General features: G+C 39.1%; 2 protein-coding genes and 1 pseudogene across 2 annotated transcripts; all 3 read left to right on the forward strand.

The window, feature by feature from the left end:
- The first annotated feature begins 4,106 nt into the window (after window positions 1-4,106).
- Window positions 4,107-4,583, forward strand: LOC137959339 (uncharacterized mitochondrial protein AtMg00820-like). The gene has a single exon (XM_068806743.1). It carries the CDS (start codon window positions 4,107-4,109, stop codon window positions 4,581-4,583), a length of 477 nt encoding a protein of 158 aa, XP_068662844.1.
- Window positions 4,584-8,045: 3,462 nt separating this feature from the next.
- LOC137958742 (probable glycosyltransferase STELLO2) lies at window positions 8,046-13,965 on the forward strand. The gene is made up of 3 exons (XM_068805843.1): window positions 8,046-10,119; window positions 13,108-13,234; window positions 13,329-13,965. Exons 1-3 carry the CDS (start codon window positions 8,435-8,437, stop codon window positions 13,800-13,802), a joined length of 2,286 nt encoding a protein of 761 aa, XP_068661944.1. The 5' UTR covers window positions 8,046-8,434; the 3' UTR covers window positions 13,803-13,965.
- Window positions 13,966-14,735: 770 nt separating this feature from the next.
- Window positions 14,736-22,316, forward strand: LOC137959340 (magnesium-chelatase subunit ChlH, chloroplastic-like; annotated as a pseudogene).
- Window positions 22,317-22,558: the final 242 nt, after the last annotated feature.

Raw genomic sequence — 22,558 nt, forward strand, 5'->3', positions numbered from 1 at the left:
ATGTTGGTATAATTGATGCTCGTTGTATCTGACTGCTTCACTAGATATTCAGCGAATCATATCTTGGTTTCACTTGGATCCATTGGACTGCTATAATCAAGTTCAGAGAGGTAAGTTGCCTATCCTAGCTTACTGGTGCCAACTTAGAATTGTATTATCTAAAGGTGGATCTTCAAGTTCTGCAATAGTGGAATGGTCTACACCGGCAAACTGCAGATCTCATGGCAAATTTCTAAATTGACAACATTACGTCCCGATGCTGTTTGGAAAGTTGCCAATTACAATTGGTTTCTTCTGCTCGGTGATTCTGTTGGGCTTATTTTTATTGTCAATCTGGGAAATAATTCCACATTAATGTTGGTTCATCACTGTTTATTGTTGATTGATAACAACGTTAATATCACTCTTCTTCGCTAGCAACCAGATCGAATTTTCGAGAAGAGAAGCTTTCTGTCTATCCTCACTCTACAGCTTGGTATCTTGTCGTCATCTTTGTTGTTGCGTTGCTGTCCATTCTGATTTTCTACCAGCTGGTTTACTGACCTAGTTTGATCTTGCTTTGTTCAGAAGCCAACGTCGGCAGGAAAGACGAAGACATTGTTTCCGCTCGTTTAATCTGCCAAGCTACTTGCAAATTTTTTTGGTGATCTCTCCCTAAGATATACCATTGACTTGTTGGAATTATGGTTTCAATTATATTATTTATAAAATAAAATTACCATGATATTAGAGGCGTGGGGCTCACTTCTAGATGCTTTGTCATTAGATGTTCAGTACCGGGAATAATGGCCTACACATCCCCTTGTAGAGGTAGATTAATTGGGTGCATTGACTTAGTGGACACATCCCTTAAGAATAAGGAGATGTATCTCTCTTGAAGGGATGTATCTCTCCTTAGAGGATGTATCTCTTCTAAGGGGATGTATCCCTATGAATAGTCATTGGTACCACACCCATTGGAAATCTATAAATTCCTCCATGGTCTTACAAGTGAGGCTAAGGCTAATTGCACACCTAGTCTGGCTGAACGAGAGCAAGCTTATCACTTGTAAACGAATTATCAAAGGTTATCTTGTGCACTTCAAATTTCATTTATATTCTTCAAGATGAAAGGTATGCTCTCTTTATTCTTATTATTTCAATTCTATGATATATGTATGGAGAATTTAATATCTATTTCTATGATATTTATTTTATTATTATTAGACATGCCTGCTGGTGCGGGCTGCTATGCGCGGGCTTGCTGGGTGGGCTTGCCAATGGGCGGGCTGCTGTTTGGGTATGCCTGCGGTACAGGTCTATAATGACCCAGGACCATGAACCAAACTGAGTTTTGCTAATATAATGAGCCAAAATGTGTTTTAAGAGTTGTTTTGACCTATAATTTTATTTGTAATGGAATTTCCATATTATTTGGAATTTATTTGGCTATTTGAGATCTGAGACTATAGGTATGAAGATTTATATGTCGATATTTTATAAATAGTTCATATCTAATTGGTTTAGTTGTTGTTTAATTATTTCTTTGCTATAATTTCTTGAAGTATTTATAATTTGTCTTATTGCATGACTTGTTATATATTTATGTATTTTGTGTGAAAATTAATTTAATTATATAATTTTCAAAATCCCCAAAGGGTAATGTGAGTTGTATAATTAGATTAATATATTGTAAACTAATTCATATGAATCCCCAAAGGGTAAGTATGAATTAATTTATTTCTTTGTTTGTGATATTGTTGTTTGTTTATTATGTGTGGAATAATTTGCCTAGTAACTCTCATAAATCCCTAATGTGTAAGTGGGAGTAATAGATGGATGAGATGATTGTATAATTACGTATGTTCTCCCATATATATTGAAATATTTTTTGGATCACAGGAACATCCAATAGTGGACATAATTTTGCTGAGTCCCTAAAAAAAAGTACTTGATGGGACTAATTATGTGAACTGGTCACAACGGGTTGACTTAATGCTACGAGGCTATAGGTTTGATAAAATTATCAAAGTGGATACCCCTCCTCAAAGACCTTCTCGAGTAAACTACCCCGATAATCTGGAACAGTATAAGAAGGACCTTAGAAAATTCAAGGAATGGGATGATGCTAATGAAATTTCTAGGTCACATATTCTTGGGGCTCTAAGTGAGAATCTCTTGATGACTTATTTCATGTCCCCACTACAAAAGAGATTCTCGACCAGATTGAGGCTAAATATGGTAAAAAATCATCTACTCACATCAATAACTTATGACAAAAGTTTACTCGTGCCAAATGCGTAGAAAATGCTGATGTGAGAACATATGTAAATGACATGCTTGCCATAGCAGATGAGTTACAATATCATGGTAGACCAATGGATGAAGAAACTAAAGTGGTCACCATTATCAACTCTTTACCCAAATCTCTCAAATATATTCAAGATTTTTATTCTTTGTCCAAGACAAAGTGGACTATATTTGATTTGGTTAATATGATCGACCACCAGTTCGATAGACTCAATCCAAGTATTGAGTTAGATAAACCTTCACCTAACTCTAACATAGTTTTGAAGTCGAAGAAGAAGAATTTTAAGAAGAAGGGAAAGAACTTTCAATTTCAAAACTTCAAGGTTAAAAAGGTCAATCAACAAAGGGTTGAAGTACATGCAAATCAACGTGTTTGCTTCTTCTGTAATAAGCCAGGACATATAAAGAAGTATTGTAGGGCTTTGAAAACCATGCAAGAAGGGCAACAGGAGAACACTAGTGAGTCCTTATCTCTTGAAACTTGTACTATTTATATCAAGCCTTTTAGTTGGTGGGTTGATTATGGTGCAACTGTTCATGTATCGAATGAGTTGCAGGGCTTCAAGGAGCTGAAAAAGATTGAAGACAGAACGAACTTTATTTACATGGGAAATGATGAAAAGACCATTGTGGAAGGCGTGGGAACTTATCGGCTAAAGCTTGTTGATAATAAGTTTTTTGATTTAGAAGATTGTCTTTATGCTCCTTCTATGAGAAGAAGTCTATTATCTGTATTTTATCTTGAGAAACTTGGATTTACATTTTACTTTGGAAGTGGAAAGTTTTTTATATTACAAGATGATAAATTTATTTTGAGAGGGTTTCGAAATTCTGGTCTATATCAATTGCAACTTAGTGGAAATATGGTGTTCAATGTTTCTACTTCTTCGGATATTAAAGAAAATGAATTGTATTTGTGACATTTACGACTAGGGCATATAAACAAGGATAGAATGACAAGACTTGTGACACAAGGATTATTAAAAAATCTTTCACATAATAATTTTCCTATTTGTGAGTGTTGTATATATGGGTAAATGACAAAGATACCATTTCCTTCCAAAGGCTCAAGGAGTTCTCATGTTTTGGATATTATTCATTCTGATATATATGGACCTATGAATGTGAATACTCATAATGGTCATTCGTATTTTATCACATTTATAGATGATTTCTCAAGATATGGAAGAGTATATTTACTGCATAGAAAAAACGAGGCATTAGATTATTTCAACACCTTTAAATTGGAGGTAGAAAATGCTACATGAAGGAAGATCAAAACATTGCACACCGACAGAGGTGGAGAGTATTGTTCGGAGTTATTCTTTGAATTTTGCAAGTCAAACGAGATTATCCATATGTTTAGCATGCCTTATACAATTGAACAAAACGGTATTGCTGAAAGGAGAAATCGAACCTTGCTAGAAATGGTAAGATCTATGATGGCACTTGCAAATTTGCCAATATCCTTTTGGGGTGAAGCACTATTGACAACTACCTATATCTCAAACAAAGTGCCTTCAAAGTTGGTTGAGAAAACACCTTATGAGGTATGGTCAGGCAAAACTCCAAATCTTAACCATTTTAAAATATGGAGATGTGTTGCTCATGTTTTAAAACTTGATCCTAAGGACAAATTGAAGGCTAAAACTCGAAGATGTTTATTCGTTGGGTACTCTGAACATTCAAAAGGATATAGGTTATATGATCCCAAGGAGAAGGTGTTTATTGAAAGTAGACATGTAAAATTCATTGAGGATAGATTTGATTGTGATGAAGATTTAGGTACGAAGTCTCACTTGGAAGAATATGTTGAAATGTCTTTTTCTGAATCTCCTTCTAATATAGAGAATTCCACACAAACGGATATTCGAAGAGGGGCTAGAGAAAGAAAACCTAGACAACTACTATCATCTTCAGATTTTTATACCTATACTGGAAAAACTTATGAAAGAACAAGGTTGAATGAAGACGTTACTGATCCTGACACTTACGAGCAAGCACTCCTTGATGTAGATTTCGACAAGTGGAAGTCGACAATGGATGAAGAGATGGACTCTATGTATAAAAATGAAATTTGGAAACTTGTAGATCCTCCTACATTGATTAAGCTCATTAAGTGCAAGTGGATTTTTACAAGGAAGAGAAATGTTGAAGGTAAAGTTGAAAAATTCAAAGCTCGTCTTGTTGCCAAGGGTTTTACTCAACAATACAAGATTGATTATGATGAAATATTCTCTTCTGTTGCACGAATACAGTCTATTCGAGCTCTTCTGGCATTGGTTGCATATTAAGACTATGAGTTGTTTCAAATGGATGTTAAAACCGCTTTTCTAAATGGAAATTTGGATGAGAAGATTTATATGGAACAACCACGTGGATTTGTTAGACCTAGAATTGAAGCAAAGGTGTGTAAGTTGGACAAGTCTATTTACGGTTTGAAATAAGCCTCTAGACTATGGAATATCAAGTTCAATGAAACAATTACAACGTATGGTTTTACTCAGAATCCAGAAGATCACTGTGTCGATATCAAAATAGTGGGAGATCGCATTGCCTTTCTTACTTTATACCTAGATGATATTTTATTAGCTGAGAATGATATTCAGTTACTCCAAGGTATAAAGAGATGGTTATTTCAAACATTTGATATGAAAGACCTTGGGGAAGCTTCTTATATTCTTGGCATTAAAATTCTACGGGATAGATCTTTGCGAAAATTGAGTTTGTCTCAAGAGAAGTATATTGACACTCTTCTAAATCGGTTTCACATGTCCAATTGTATACAAGGTAAAATACCTTATGATGGCACTAAAAAGATGAGTCAGGTGGATTGTCCTTCTCGCCTCAAAGATAAGTTGGATGAATCTAAGTATCTATACGCTTCTGTTGTGGGGAGTTTTATGTATGCTCTTATATGTACAAGGCCTGATCTTGCTTATGTTGTTGGGGTTCTTAGCCGGTTTCAGACTAATCTAGGTTTCATTCACTGAGAATGGGTTAAATGGATAATGCACTATCTAAAACAAACAAAGTCATATGCTTTGACTTATCAGGCGGACAAGTTGGAATTTGGTTGGTTATTCCGACTCGGATTATCAAGGATGTATCGATACCCGCAAGTCTACTTCTTATTTTATCTTTATGTTTGGCGGAGGTGCCATTTCTTGGAAAAGCAAGAAGCAAGACTGTATTGCGCAATCAACCATGGAGGCAGAATTTGTGGCTATGAACTAAGCTACAAGGGAGGTTGTCTATTTTCTCAAATTCTTGTGAAGTCTTCTAGTGGTAGACTGTGTGGAGCGACGTATTCCTCTTTTTTGTGATAATGCATCTGCTATTGCTATCACGAAAGATCTGAAGTGTCACTTCAAGGCTAAACATATCGAAGGAAAATACCACTACATACGAGACATGTTGAGGAAGGAGGAAGTTGTTATTTATAAGATATCTTCTCCTGACAACTTAGCTGATCCACTAACCAAATGTCTTCCTGTGACCAATTTCACTTGTGAGGAACATGGGTTTGATTTGTTTATAATTGATGAGACCAAGTGGGAGAACATTGTTTTGTATGCATTGTGATCTCAATGATTTGTAATACTTTGTCATGACATTGTAATTTATATTCCATGGAATGACCATTTTGAAAGAATGATTTTAAAATAATGCATATGCTTTTGTATGATAATATGAGTACTCAGTGTATGCCTTGAGATTTAGCTTCCCTATTAGGTATACACTTGTACGTGTATATGTGAGGGTCTCAATAGGGAATGATGGTTGAGTCTCTAAATTGTCCAGGTCAATGGGACTGCATTGACATGGTTTCCTTTACGACTAATACTCATGCTAGTATAGAGCTTTACCTTGAACTCCTCAGGTACTGAATATGCTATGGACGGTGAGATGCCTTGATGTCCAACTTTTCTATTAGGTATATACTTGTATGTATATACAGTAGGGTCTCAATAGGAAGGTAGGGTTAGATGTCTAAATTATTCAGGCCTATGTTACTGATTAGGCACAGTTACCTTAGTGGCTAATACTCGAACTGGTATAGTGTTTTACCCTGAGTTCAAGTCCTAGTATGATATGAATGGAGACTGCTGAACTGGCAAATTTGGTTTATTCTCCAGCCTTGGATATCTAAGATATATATTGTGTAGGCCTAGGTTAACTACACATGTATATTAAAGTGTTTAAGGTAAAGCCTATGGTCATGGTATGGTTTTATGTGTCAAGATTGATTTTTCATTTGTTTTGAAAATTGGAATTTGAAATGGATTTGAAACCAAGTGGAAGTTTGTTGGAATTATGGTTTCAAATATATTATTTATAAAATAAAATTACCATGATATTAGAGATGTGGGGCCCACTTTTAGATGTTTTGTCATTGGATGTTCAGTACATGGAATAATGGCCGGTACATCCCCCTGTAGAGGTAGATTAATTGGGTGCATTGACTTAGTGGACACATCCCTTAATAATAAGGAGATGTATCTCTCCTTAGAGGATGTATCTCTTCTAAGGGGATATATCCCTATGAATAGTCATTAGTACCATACCCTTTGGAAATCTATAAATTCTTCTATGGTCTTACAAGTGAGGCTAATGTAAGTCGCACACCTAGTATGGCTGAACGGGAGCAAACTTATCACTTGCAAACGAATTATCAAAAGTTATCTTATGCACTTCAAATTTCATTTATATTCTTCAAGATGAAAGGTATGCTCTCTTTATTCTTATTATTTCAATTTTATGATATATGTATGGAGAATTTAATATCCATTTCAATGATGTTTATTTTATTATTATTAGACATCTTGTCTAACATGACTAAGAATACCTCACGAATCGGATAGACTGATTTTTTATGCTTGTAACTAGTATCAAAGAAAAATCTCAGAATAAAACAACTCACCATCTAACATTCGAGAGGAAAGTTATTAGAGAGAAAAAGAGCAAACATGAGAGCAAGCAATGGGAGATTGAAAGGGTTTCCAATGTCATACATGGTATTGCCATCACGAGGGGAGTGAAATGAAATGGTTCTAAAACCGTCTACAGAGGCCAGCCACCCGGATCCTCCCAACAGAGTCTCTTTTGTCGTCTACTGATATCGTCCCGTCCATGACAAGCAGAACCACACGGTAAGCAGACATGCTACCGACCACTCTATCAAAAAGCAATCGCCTAACTGACGCATTTATGTAGCAGAAAGGGATTTTATTTAATCGCTTTCTCTTCCGTGACTTTGTGTGTTTGTCAGAGATCTGTCGAGCCACCACCAAAAGTTTTGCTCATTACCGAAGGAAACTGTTGTAAACACCTGAGATCGTTTTTTACCTTGAAGGTGCGGAAATAAAAAAGTGAATCGGTGGCTCAAGTCGGATCTTGTATCAAATTCGGAGATTAAATCCTGGGAATCAAAAAGTATTTTTTTATTAGATCAAATCTTTTGTGCCTGTCTTAGTTTTGCGGGATGGGGTTTCACAAAATGTTTAAAGAGAATAAATTGCGGGATGGCTCAAGCCACTGGTCGAAAAGAAAATGCATTTCAACCATGGGAACCTCATTTGGAAATTGTAATCGTTAAGGGAACTTCCGTCTACCCCCTCCCTGAAATGAAATGGGTTTCAGTCTGTTCCTACTCCATTAACAAAGGGTCCACGGAGAGTCCGCCATCGTTTTATTCGAGATAAAGGGTGATAGGTGTTTGATCACCGAAGGAGCATTCGGTTATGGGTGGGTTCGCTCTGTACAAGTGCGAAGGCAGGAAGGAAACGGCCAAAGTAGCGACTGGCCCGACCAACTACTGGATGCTTTTATTATATTTGTTTTTCTTTTAGTTCTCTGTAAAATTAAGTTGAAAACTGAAAGAAGAACGGAGGGTATCTATCTGTCGGCAGCAGCTGAGAAGTGAGGACGGGAAGCGAGAGAAGGGGAATCTGGTTACTGGAACTGCAAATTGAAGAGACTAGAAGAAGAATTAAGAGGAAAAGAGGAGACTTGAGTTGACTCAGATTTTATAGTGGGAAGAGAGAGAGAATTGAAGAAGGAAGAGGAGAACAGAGACTGGAGGAGCTGAAAGGAGGAAGAAGTAAAAAGATCAGAGAGGGGGTAGTGGGTCGACTTTAATACAATGCTGGTCCAAGACCGTGCAGCACCGAAACCCTCAAAGCCCCATCCGAGATCCCTCTCCCCACTTCGCTTCTCAGAGCCTAAATCGCTCGACTTCTCCACATGGCTCTCGGACAATCTCTACAAAGTTCTCACTGTGGGTCTCCTGATCGGTGCCGTCGCCATCTTCTTCCTCCTTCGCAACTTCGCCGATACGGCTGCGATACTCTGTCTTGAGTCCAGGGCCGAGTCCATCACCTCCATCCCCTACCCAAAACTTGCCTTCAATTCAATCCCGGCCAACTCTGACTCTTCGTCCCCTTACGCCTCCTTTCGAGCTGAGCGTTGGATCGTCGTCTCCGTTTTCGGTCCCCCCAGTGATACCCTCCGCAATCTCGCCAAGATCAAAGGGTGGCAGCTCCTCGCCATTGCCAGCGGCGACACCCCACCTGATTGGTCCCTCAAGGGCGCGATCTTCCTTTCTCTAGATGATCAAGTAAAATTGAACTACCGTGTCTTGGATCACCTTCCCTACAATTCTTTCGTCCGTAAGACTGTTGGGTATCTCTATGCTATCCAGCACGGGGCGAAGAAGATCTTTGATGCGGATGACCGAGCCCATGTCATAGACTCAGATCTTGGTAAACATTTCGATCTTGAACTGGTAGGCGAAGAGGCACGCAGACATACGATCTTACAGTACAGTCACGACAACCCGAACAGAACAGTGATCAATCCATACACACACTTTGGGCAGAGGTCCGTGTGGCCGCGCGGCTTGCCATTGGAGAATGTGGGAGAAGTTGCACAGGAGGAGTTCTACACTGAGATCTATAGTGGGAAGCAGTTCATCCAACAAGGCTTATCTAATGGCCTACCTGATGTGGATTCTGTCTTCTATTTCACCCGAAAATCCCAGATTGAAGCATTTGACATCAAATTCGACGATGAGGCGCCGAAAGTTGCCCTACCACAGGGTATCATGGTACCTGTTAACTCCTTCAATACTATTTTCCATTCGTCAGCGTTCTGGGGTTTAATGCTTCCAGTGTCTGTTAGTAGCATGGCTTCTGATGTGCTGAGAGGTTATTGGGCACAGAGAATTTTATGGGAAATTGAAGGATTTGTTGTGGTTTATCCTCCTACAATTTATCGTTATGATAGAATTGAATCATACCCTTTCTCTGAAGAGAAAGACCTTCATGTAAATGTGGGCCGACTGATCAAATTTTTGGTTTCTTTGAGAACTAACAAACCGACATTATTTGAGAAGATCTTGCATTTGAGCTACGTGATGGCTGAGGAGGGGTTTTGGACTGAGCAGGATGTGAGGTTCACAGCAGCTTGGCTTCAAGACTTGTTGGCAGTGGATTATCAACAACCAAGATTAATGTCTTTAGAATTGGACAGACCACGAGCCCAGATTGGGCATGGAGATCGGAAGGAGTTCATTCCTCATAAACTCCCATCTGTTCATCTTGGGGTTGAGGAAGCTGAGACAGTAAACTATGAGATAGGAAATCTTATACGGTGGCGGAGGAATTTTGGAAATGCTGTACTTATTATGTTTGTTAATGGACCTGTGAATCGAACAGCTTTGGAATGGAGGTTGCTCTATGGGAGAATATTCAAGACGGTAGTGATACTATCAGAGGACAAGAATCCGGATCTAGCAGTGGAGTATGGGCAGTTGTGGGAAGCATACAAGTAAGTACATTACTTGGTTACTCTTTTATACTTTTAAACATTTATATATTGCTTTAGCATTATGAAGACATAAGAAGTTTACTTCATTGTCTGCATAAACAAAAAGCTGTACTAATGCTGATTAATGGCTGTCTGATTTGGTAAAAATACAATGACACAAAATCTTTGTTGCAATTTGAAAGAGCAGAAAAATGGTTTGTATTTTAGTAGAGTTTTCTCTCCTCTCTCTTTTTTCCTCAGTGTTTCTTCATGGTGTAAAGGTCCAATTTTACCCCTTTCCGGTGAAATGAAATAACCTAAGAATTGTTTGAAATCTTTGACTTCATGATTTCTATAGACAAAACCAAACGTTATAATTGACTGGCAGTAATGTACATAGGTTTTATCTCATTGATTAGCATTTTATTTCCATAAAATTCATGTGAGGATTAGGAGTTATAATGGACTTCTTCATCTTGTTTTCTTTGATTTGCTTTCTTTAGTTACTTTAATGCCCCTGAGAAGCTTTTGCAACCATACTCATCCACTTCCTGACATCTGTTGCCTGGTTGAAGGCATTAGGTTGGCCCATCTTATTTTCTGTACTGTCCGCCACCCTTTTTTTTTTAATGAAGACACCAAGATCCATCAAGTCGTCTTTGTTCTTCTGCCTTCTCCCTGGCCACATCACTTGTCATTCTGAACTTGAAATCCTAATCAAGATAATGGTCTGTCTTTTTCTGTGGAGAGTTCTTAAATTTTCGATTTCTTGTTCTTATGGATGTTCACTGTTATCATTTACATTCATTTCATGATGAAGTAACCAATCTTGTTCTCAGTGCAGCTTTCCAGTAAGCTGGGAAAGTCGTTGAGGTTGCTTAATAGGATTGCTAAGCCCACTTTTAAGGACACCTTGTATTGTATTTCCTTGAAGGCATAATATTGGTCTATGTTAATGAATACCGTGATTACAGGAAAGTTTATTTTGTCTTCTTTTTGTTACTAACTCCTGTAACTGAGAATTAACTGAGAGCAAGTCCTAAGCATAGTTTTCCTTATCTGTTCAGGAATGAGGTTAAAAATCCTTTCAGTTTGCTAGGGGTGTCTATTGGTGAGAGTTCCTTCTGCAGAAGATCTGAGTGTTCATCAAGTAAACATTATTACAAGGATTTCCTTCACTTATACTCAAATGAACATCAGTGGAAGGATCCCAACTAGAATTTGGAAACTAAATTTAGGAACATCAGAAAGCCAGTTGGACCATATTTCTTATTTGTCAGAGAAAGAAAATCCGAAAGCTTAGTGAGCACTACAATATGACGTCTTATTAATTTACTCGATCTTAAAGTGAAAGTCATTGTTATTGTGGTCTTTGATATGAGATTTATGTTGTCAGCATGGTGGGGATGTTCCTTGAACCTTTTTGTTTTTACCCTTTGTTGAATTATTTTTCTTTCTTTCTTTTTTTGTTTTTGTTTTTTGTCTTTTTTACATCTTGGATAAATATCTTGTTGAAGGTGAATACTAAATTACAGCATTGTCATGTTCTTCTTAGTTTCTCTTGGATGTTGCATCACCTATGAGAGGATTTTATAACCCAAGATGGGATTTTCTCTGACAAATTGCTGTAGCATTCATAAAAATGGCATTTCCTCTGACAAATTGCTGTAACATTCATAAAAATGGCAATAGCTTATGTTTGATTGAGCATACTTTAAAAGCCTATGATCTCTTTTCTCACCAAATCTCACAAATTTTTGAGTTTAGTCTACTAAAATCTATATCTTAATCGTCATAAAAAAAGAATGTAATCTGAATCTTTGCTCGCTTTTTTGGTTTGTTTATGTTATTTTTGTCCATCAATATCCTTTTTTACAATGCCTCACATTATTTGTCCTTTGATGATTTGGATAGGTAGTATGGTGAGTTCTACACCTGAAGTGTTCAGAATAAGAAAAAAAAAATGAAAAGTGTTACGTTTGGGCTGGTTCCTCCCAAAATGACTAGCCGAAGTTAGGAGGCCTCTTCCCTGCTAAAAAGCATAAATTTTTTTCAAGCCAATACTAGTATGGGGCTATTATCTCACATACAACAATTCTCTCTCTTAGACATTTAGCAGAGATGTGGAGCACATATACGACTTTAGCTTGGTGGACTTTTTACCCACCAGCAAAAAGGAAGTGTTTAGTCAAGATCTGGTAAACCAAGAAGAAATGTCTGCTGAAATTTTGAAATGTTTTCAAGTGTACATAGTCTAGAGCATTCTTGAATGAGCTGTTGTCTAGGTCCGTCTGGAAAGCTCCAATAGTTGGTATAGTGTGTTGTTTCTTAGGTCGTTATGTTTAAGGCAACTCAAAATCCGTGGAGTGAATCATATCTTTATAAAAGAGAAAAAAAAAAAAAACAAGCTGAGAGAGCTATTTCAAGCTGACTGGCTTCAGGAGAATCGTCTAACAACTAAGATGAAAGTAAAAAGGTGGAAGGAGCACTTACCTGATGGAAATTTTACTCTGTGATTCCCTGGCTGGTGTTCAACCCAGAATTTAATCTTCAGCTTCCAGTGTTGGCGAACTGTAATCTTCAGAGTTTCCATCAAACTATCTCTGGGCTAATTTCCTACTCACACTAGAATTCTTTTTCTATTACTCGATCAGTATTGAACCCCCTTCTTGTTGAGAAAGTGGACCACTTATTTGATCCTGGTTGAAATAATAGGGTTTCTTGTTTCAGGCTGTTCTGTGGTTTTCTCTTACTTGCTGTCTGCTTCATAGTTTGACATAAAAGCGTAACATCTTTAATTCCTAGAGCCTTATATGGCCGGTTGAAAATCTCAGAGAGCTGTCCAACTGTGGTTTCCGTTCCTTTTTTCTTAAATGGAACTGATGGATGATTTCTATGTATTACTTGTCTATATCTCATCCAATCAGATGTCTCTCTTATACTAATTCTATAGAAGAAGTGCTGTTCAATGCAAAGGGAATGTCTCACTGTTCTCTGTGCTTGCTAAAGGTATTTTCCGAAGATATTTGATCGGTTCAAGGGTGCAGACGGATTCTTATTTCTACAAGACAACATGATTCTCAACTACTGGAATCTGCTTCAAGCAGATAAATCGAAGCTCTGGATTACTAATAAGGTGGGTGTCTCAGACTCTCAATATTGTTAACCCAAATTTTCTTTCTTTCTTGTGTGGGTGCTGTGACTCATTAGAATTTCTGTTACATGTCAAGGTCACTGAATCATGGACAACTTATTCTATGAAGACGAACGTGTCTGCTTGGTTTACACAGCAGGCAGGACTTGTAAAGAAGGTAGTGAGTAGCCTCCCAGCTCATTTTCAGGTGACTTACAAAGGAAGCATAGATGAAACGAGCCTCACCCTATGCAGCTCTGAAATATTCTACATCCCCCGAAGGTTTGTAGGGGACTTTGTAGATCTTGTAAGTCTTATAGGGGACTTGCAAATCCATCACAAGATTGCTGTGCCAATGATGTTTATGGCAATGGACTCGCCGAGTAATTTTGATTCCGATGCTTTAAGGACAATAGTTTATAGGACAGATCCAAAAATCTCAGACCCTGTAAGAATTTACTCTGCCCAAGTACCAGCAGTATATCCATGGAATGTGTCCAGCGAAGCTGATTTTGTGAGGCTGGTAAGGACGATGGCATTAGGAGACCCACTTCTGATGGAAATGATCTGAAGGCTGGCTACAAAAGCATGTATTACATTCTTTTACTGGGCTTTTGGTGTCATTCTTTTTTTGTAGATCTAAGCTGTATTGCCATCGTCATTTTTTAACTTCATGGAGGTCTGTAACACACAAAAAAGCACTGAGTAAATAATTTTTTGATTTTTTGGTTTAACGGTGAGAACGAAGATAACCTAATGCACTTGTCCAGAGTAACATTGTAAGTTGGGTGAAATCAGAATCCCAAAATGGTGAGAAAGAAGATAACCGAAAATGTTTGTCTATAATGCCTCGTTTCAATTGGTTGAACCGTTTCATTAGGATTTAAAAACCTGTTGTTGAACTGGTATAATGTGTTAGGAATTGGATACCCTAATTTTAAACTAACGAGAATAATAATAATAATTATAGAAGAAAAAAAATATACAAGATCTATATTGGTTCACCTCAAGGTGAAATTACATTTTGTCTTCTGTTCCTGTAGTAATTTATTATGAAGATGAAATTACTCACTGATATTTTGCTTTAACCTCTTTTAGGATGCAACTCAAGATCTTTTTAAGATGATGAAAAAACTTTAATAGTGGTATTCGGGCAATCACAATATAAGAGTAAAATTTTTAAACTGCCCTTAATAAAATGACAGTTAATATATCGTGAACCTTTCGGGTCTCCACTCCCTTCCAACCCCCACAACGATCTTACTGCGAAGGTCGATCAGCGTACCAACTCAGCGTAAGGTGTTGATTAAGCTCTACGATTTAACATAATGTTATAAGTAATAAGCAATATGTATACAATTATCTCTTCTACTTCAGGTATTTTAACTGTGATCCACATACGTTTTCATTTAATAGACCGTATCCTAAGTAAATGAATAAAAAATTTAGACCGAAGAGTTCTGATTCATAGAATGAAACGATCTCTCTGCTTGTGGAACGGCTTATGAAGGTAACTATCATCGTCTACCCTATGAATATGATGGTCACCAGCTCAGAAAAATCCCCTCCAAAGGTGTATAAGGAGTGGTTGAATAGCACTTTGGGCTTGCACCCAATTCAAGTGGCACTGCAGGTGTCGGTACCGGAGCTCGACGGCGGAATGGAGCCCATCGTCTTCTCTGGTTGCGACGGAAGAATAGGTAAGTGATACGCCATCATCATTCACCATCACCTGTCTTTCTCTTAGTCCCCTGTTGCTCTTTATCTAGTCGATGATACTTCATTCAATCTGAACTTCTGCCAAGAATTACTCACTGTGGCACCTAGCTACCTTGGGTTATCATGCATCGAAGTAAATAATTGCTTTATTTGATTAGTCGAACTGGAAATGTCAGTACAAGTAACGGGCCGTGTGCTGCACTCAAGCAGCAATTAAGTCTCTCTCTGGGTTTTATTTCACAATCCGTAACTTAGGAACTCTCAGGACACTCGACGCTGCACTGCACTGAGATACAGAGAAGGCTTCGGGACATACCTGAACCGAGAGGGTTCGGGACCACGCTGCTGCTGTAACTGAGAAGCCTCGGGACCCGCTGAACAGAGAGGGTTCGGGACAACGCTGCTGCTGTAACTGAGGAGCCTCGGGACATACCTGCTGCAGTAAGAGAGAAGCCTTGGGGACTTAGACGCTGCTTTGAGATACAGAGAAAGGGTTTGGTGCGGGCTGCAGGACAAGCTGATCAGGTAGCTTCCTTTCAGCGTTTTCAGAGCTCGGCAGTTGCAGGACTGAGTACCGTTGCCGGTAGCAACAGTGACAACGCTACCTCAGTAAGAATACGTTTGGTGTATTGTTATTTTTGCTTCCTAGTTAAGCTGGTTAGTTATTTCTTTTATCAGAGCAAGGTTGTACATAAAGTCAGATTTGACTCGGAACAATGGCCGCAAATGAACGTAAGGTGAAAATTGAAAAGTTCGATGGGGCGGACTTTGGTTTTTGGAAAATATAGATAAAAGATTATCTGTATCAAAAAAATGTATGCATACCACTTGAAGGAGTGAAGCTAGACAGTATGAAGGATGAAGAGTGGAAACTCCTCGACAGAAAAGCCCTTGGAGTTATCCGTTTATCGTTATCCCGCAATGTCGCTTTCAACATAACAAAGGAGAAGACCATAATAGGTCTCATGAAGGCTCTCGCAAGTATGTACGAGAAGCCGTCAGCCTCAAACAAAGTGTATCTGATGAGGCGATTGTTTAATTTGCGGATGACGGAAGGAGCATCAGTAGCTCAACATATCAACGAACTCAATACAATTACAACCCAATTGAGTTCAATTGAAATTGAGTTCGACGAAAAAGTACATGCATTGATACTTTTGTCTTCCCTACCAGAAAGCTGGAATGCTACCATCACAACAGTGAATAGCTCGTCAGGAAGCAATAAGTTAAAATTCAATGATGTTCGTGATCTAGTTCTCGGCGAAGAAATCAGAAGAAAAGTGTCGGGTGAAGGATTGATTTCTTCAGCATTGTCTGCAGAGGCAAAAGGAAGAATTAGAGGAAATAGACCTGACAGATCAATCCATCGAGGCAAATCGCAGAATAGAAGGTTTCAATCTAGAAATCCAAACAATTCTCAGAACTCAAAGACCGTAAGTGCTAGAACTGTGGGAAAACCGGACACTACAAAAATCAGTGCAATAGTGCACCGAAGGATCAGGACGCGAAGGTAGAAGCAAATGTTGCTTCCACCTCAGGGAATGATGATGCATTGATATGTAATTTGGAGAGCAAGGAGTCGTCTTGAATGTTAGACTCTGGAGCATCTTTCCACACTACCTCGCAGAAAGAACTCTTCAAGAAATATGTGTCCAAAAACCTTGGTAAGGTATATCTCGGTGATGATCAACCATGTGATATTGTAGACAAAGGTGTGGTAAAGATTCAGTTGAATGGGTCTGTATAGGAGCTGAAAAATGTTAGACATATTCCCGACCTGAGAAAGAACTTAATCTCAGTAGGGCAGTTAGCTAGTGAAGGCTACTCTACGACCTTCCATGGTGATGATTGGAAGATTTTGAAGGGTGCATTAATGGTTGCACGAGGAAAGAAAAGTGGTACTCTTTACATGATAGCAAAGGCATGTTGTACAATTGCCGTTGCAACAAACAACCAAAGTTCCAACTTGTGGCAACAGAGACTTGGCCACATGAGTGAGAAAGGAATGAAGATTATGCATTCCATGGGGAAATTATTAGGTCTACAGTCAGTAGAAATTGACATGTGCGAGGATTGCATACTTGGAATGCATAAGAAAGTTAGCTTTCAGACATGTGGCAGAACTCCGAAGAAGGAAAGGCTGGAACTTGTTCATTCTGATGTTTGGGGGCCAACAACTGTTTCATCCATTGGTGAAAAACACTACTTAATGATCACTCTCGAAAGCTATGGGTTTACTTTCTAAGTCACAAATCTGAAGTATTTGATACTTTCAGAAGATGGAAAGCCATGTTTGAAAATGAGACAAGTCTTAAAATCAAAAAGCTTAGGACTGATAATGGTGGTGAATATGAAGACACCAGATTCAAGAAATTCTGTTATGATCATGGGATTCAAATGGAGAGAACCGTGTTAGGTACGCCTCAACACATTGGTGTAGCTGAGCGTATGAACAAAACTTTGACTGAGAGTGCCAGAAGTATGCGTATGCAGTCAGGCCTACCAAAGCAATTATGGGCAGAAACAGTCAACACAACAGCTTATTTGATCAATCGAGGGCCATCAGTTCCACTGGAGTACAGAATACCAGAAGAGGTATGGAGCGGAAAGGAAGTAAAACTATCACACCTTATAGTTTCGGTTGTATGACATATGTGCATATCAGCGATCAAAACAGGAATAAGCTTGATCCCAAATCCAAGAAATGTACCCTCATCGAGTATGTCGAGGATGAGTTTGGATACCGCATATGGGATGATGAAAACAAAAAGGTGATTTGCAACAGAGATGTGATTTTCAATGAAAGAGTGATGTACAAGGACAAACATACTGCAGACGACAGTAACTTAGTAGAGAGTGAGCCAGTATATGTAGATGCAGATGATGTCCTAGATGATTCTATAACAAACCCTCAGCGAGAGGAATCTGTTGAACAAAATAGTGCACAACAGTCTGACACATCGCAGTCTCTTGCTTCAACTCCTAAATCGAGAAGATCTTCTCGACCTCATGTGCCTAACAGGAGATACATGAATTATCTACTGTTGACTGATGGAGGAAAACCTGAATGCTATGAAGAGGCATGTCAGACTGCAGATGCTAGCAAGTGGGAGCTTGCTGAGCATGCAATGGTCTGTACGAGACCAGATATTGGCTATGCAGTGGGAGTTGTTAGAAGGTTTATGTCAAATCCAAGAGAGACCCACTGAAAAGCAATAAAGTGGATCTTGAGATATCTACGAGGCACCACAGATAAATGTTTGTACTATGGTAAAGGTGAATTGAAAGTACAAAGGTACGTAGATACATATTTTGCAGGAGAAGTTGATCACCGGAGAAGCACCGTGGGCACAACAACTGTTAGTTAGATGTTGCAGATACAGAAGATCCAAGGTAACAGGAATCCTGCAAATATGCTAACAAAAACGGTGACTATTGATAAACTGAAGCTATGTTCAGCTTCAGTTGGCCTACAAGAATAACGACCAAGAAATAGCTGTTGTATTGATATGTGTGAAGACAGATTGATATTAGTCTTCAAGTGGGAGATTGTCAGGAAGTAATGGGCCGTTGTCAGAGAGGTATGTCGACGGGACATGGAGGGCATTTTTATGTTTTGGCATGTGCTGCACTCAAGCAGCAATTAAGTCTTTCTCTTGATTTTATTTCACTCTCCGTGACTTACCGTAACTTAGGAACTCTCGGGACACTCGACACTGCTGTGAGGTATAGAGAAGGCTTCGAGACATACCTGAACAGAGAGGATTCGGGACGACGCTACTGCTGTAACTGAGAAGCCGTGGGACCTACCTGAACAGAGAGGGTTCGGGACGATGCTACTGCTGTAATTGAGAAGCCTCGGGACATACCTGCTGCAGTAACAGAGAAGCCTTGGGGACTTGACGCTGCTGTAAGATATGCTGGCTGCTGGACAAGCTGATCAGGAAGCTTCCTTTCAGCGTTTTCAGAGCTCGACAGTTGCAGGACTGAGTACCGTTGCCGGCAGCAACAGTGACAGCACTACAACAGTAAAGTGAAATTGTTCTTCTCTGTTATTAGATGCAGTTATGGGTTGTGATTTAAGAGTGTTGTAAACACTCTCTGTAAGAATTTTTCTCCATATATATATATAAAATCTGCATCAGCCTGTGGACGTAGCCAGATTTGGGCGAACCACGTTAAAATTGGTGTATTGTTATTTCTGCTTCGTAGTTAATCTGGTTAGTTATTTCTTAACAAATACAGGGTTAGAATATCATTGATTATCTCTTGGGCAAGATTCCATCTTTTGCTGTCTTTGTTGTAAATTAATCGAATGAATGCTTCTTGTTTTTTTCAGTTGAACCCACTTAATATATTTTCGGTTTGCTGTCTTCCTGCTTTCTTTTCTTGATTCTGTTTTCGGCATATTCTAAATTTTAAAATACTAAGTTGGACATTTGTTTGTTTTTGTGTGGTCGCGTGCAGGCAAATCACATCCCCTTCACAAGATAGTGGAACAACTCTGTAAAAGGGCCATTCGATGGGTTGAACTTAAAAGAAAATTCAAGGTAAAAGTCCTTGGTGCCCCTACCTTTTGTTGCTTTCTGTTGCATGTTTCTTCCTAGTTTTTGAGCTCTGGCATTGGACATCTTGAAGAGCAATGTGGTTTTACATATGCGAGATCCTTCATTTATTTCACTAATCTATTGTCTGCCCTTTTCTTCTCTAGATTTAGTGAATAAGATTAGGAATATAAACATGATAATTGATAAGTAGGAAGGTAATCATTTGTCATCCTTCATGCAAACAACCAAATGAACAATTAGATCATCATAACATTTGTTAAACACCTAGCCAATACTACCCAAAAGACCGGCCTGTTAGGAGCGGAAGACATAGGTACTTAACCCAAGGACAATAACAGTACCCCGCCCTTCCCCAAGCCGACGACCGCGGAGGCTACCACAACAGAGCAACCGGAGCCGGGTCGAACCAGGGTCAGTCCAGGCGCGTGACCACCCGCATCCATTTTGGGGGCGCTGGGATTCGAAGTCGGGATGTAGCGCTAGCTCTGATACCAAATGTTAAGCACCTAGCCAATACTACCCAAAAGACCGGCCTGTTAGGAGCAGAAGACATAGGTACTTAACCCAAGGACCATAACAACATTCTCTGCATAATTGGCATTTGAATATGTTTTTCTGAGTGCCCTTTTTATTTAAAAAAACAGTTTAATCACCACCATTCCTTGGTAAGGAACAAACACTATGGAACATTTGAGATATCAAGACTGCTTTGTGTAAGTTCTTCTTATGCTGCAGTAAGAATAGGGTTCAATGTATGTCATGCATGTAAAAGATATGCCAGCAGCCTAATACCATAATGTAAATTAGTCTTTTATGATGATCTTGATTGATTCTTACAAGTTACATGGTTACTCTGTTTTCTGCCATGAAGATATTTTAGAAGCAGAGCTCGAGTAGAACTTTGATTTGATTCTTTTTCGTGTCCCCAATGTATGTCATCCCCGGTTGAGACAACTGATATTTATGCGTGATATTCAGGAACCCAATCACTGATTTCCGTCACATTAAAAACTTTTATTGGATTTTGTTTCTGGTGTTAGTTCTCTATTATAGGATTCTTCCTAACATTAGATTCTCTATGGACAGAAGGAGAAGAAGGTGGCAATAACTGTTTTCAGCTTCCCACCTGACAAGGGCAATGTTGGAACTGCTGCTTATCTCAATGTCTTTGCATCCATCTATTCAGTCCTTAAAGACCTCCAGACAGATGGTTACAATGTTGCAGGCCTTCCAGAAACAGCTGAAGTACTCATTGAAGTTGTAATCCTTGACAAGGAGGCCCAGTTTAGCAATCCAAATCTCAACATAGCATACAAGATGGGTGTTCGGGAATACCAAAAACTCACCCCTATGCCTTTGCACTAGAAGAAAAATGGGGCAAAACCTCCAGGCAACCTTATTTCTGATGGAGAAAACCACTTGGTCTATGGAAAGCAGTATGGTAATGTATTCATCGGTGTCCAGCTCACATTTGGTTATGAAAGTGAGCCGATGCGACTTCTTTTCTCCAAGTCAGCTAGCCCACACCATGGTTTTGCAGCTTACTATTCTTTTGTTGAAAAGATCTTCAAGACTAGAGTGGTTGTTGTTAGGTTGCTAGAGCGGCAGAAGGCAGACAATGGCGGGACTTACCCTGAAACAGTGGCTTTTGTCTTGTGGGGTACTGATAATATCATGACTTATTTCGGCCAGTTAGCCTTGAAGAGCTTGGATGCCCTAGAATCGATGTTGTTGTTAACTGCTCCGGTGTCTTTAAAGACCTTTTCATTAACCAGGTACCATTCAGTCAAATGTTATATATGGCTTAAGCCACAGTGAACTACATATTTTGAATCTATCCAGATGCCATGCTAGTCATTGACTGAGCTGAATCTCAAGCTAAATGACTAGCATGACTCATCTTGAAAATGAGTTTTACCTCCTTGTCAGTGTCCTGCATTATAACATTAATTCTTATAATTACTTTTGATCTAATTGTGGACAGATGAACCTCTTGGACCGGGCAGTGAAGATGGTGGCCGAGTTGGATGAGCCTGATGAGCTGCATTATGTCAGAAAGTATTCACTGCAACAAGCTGAAACCTTGGGTGTACCGGTGCATGAAGCTGCATCTCGTGTCTTCTCAAATGCCTGTGTCTTACTCTTCCGATGTCAATCTTGCTGTTGAGAACGCTTCATGGAACAATGAGAAGCAACTCCAAGTTATGTACTTAAGCCACAAGTCTTTTGCATTTGACTCTGATGCTGCAGGAGCTGGCATGATGGAGAAGGGCAAAGTGTTTGAACTTGCCCTCAGCACGGCTGATGCAACTTTCCATCCGAGATCTCCCTCACTGATGTGAGCCACTACTTTGACTCAGACCCCACCAACCTAGTAGCTTCGCAAAGATGGTAAGAAGCCTAGCGCCTATATTGCTGATACAACCACAGCAAATGCCCAAGTTAGGACACTATCAGAAACTGTACGTCTGGATGCTAGAACCAAGTTGCTTAACCCCTAGTGGCTAGTGGGTTATGAAGGTGTGCGGGAGATCGAGAAGCGACTGACTAACACGGTGGGGTGGACTGAATGATGGGTTCAGATTCAGACGAACAAAAACAGTGAGAACGTCACAGACAAACTCCAATTGGTCTTGTCAAGAAGACACGAACCCAAGCTCTTTGTTTCATTACAGCCACGACAGAATGCTCTTTACTGCTCTCCGTTATTAAAGACACACAGCGGTAGCCGGTAGAGAATCACATTTGAAGTTAGAAATGAACAAATAGTGAATCAAAATTGTATTTATATATTTTAAAGTTTTAAACTATGTAAAAATCCAGACTTTGGTGAAGGAATTCACACTTGAATAGGGTTGGCGAATCTTGACCCATTTATACAAGGACTGACTCGGTCGATACAAACAAATATTCTAACACTCCCCTGCACAGGGAAAATTCATGGACAAATTTACCAGAAAAACCTGGGACAAATTCCTGGAAAAACCCAGGACAAATTCACCAGAAAACAAATATTCCAACATCATGTCTAACACAATGA

The sequence above is a fragment of the Aristolochia californica genome, unplaced genomic scaffold (genome assembly GCF_029961685.1).
Source record: "Aristolochia californica isolate CCGP_79_NKW_82.1479 unplaced genomic scaffold, dmAriCali1.0.hap1 SCAF_3, whole genome shotgun sequence".
Classification (NCBI taxonomy): Eukaryota; Viridiplantae; Streptophyta; class Magnoliopsida; order Piperales; family Aristolochiaceae; genus Aristolochia; species Aristolochia californica.

Coding starts and splice junctions, on each gene's coding strand:
- LOC137959339 (XM_068806743.1), top strand. CDS start 4,107: ATGTCTTTTTCTGAATCTCCTTCTAATATAGAGAATTCCACACAAACG.
- LOC137958742 (XM_068805843.1), top strand. CDS start 8,435: ATGCTGGTCCAAGACCGTGCAGCACCGAAACCCTCAAAGCCCCATCCG. Junction 10,120..13,107: donor CAGTTGTGGGAAGCATACAA/GTAAGTACATTA, acceptor TGCTTGCTAAAG/GTATTTTCCGAAGATATTTG. Junction 13,235..13,328: donor AGCTCTGGATTACTAATAAG/GTGGGTGTCTCA, acceptor TTACATGTCAAG/GTCACTGAATCATGGACAAC.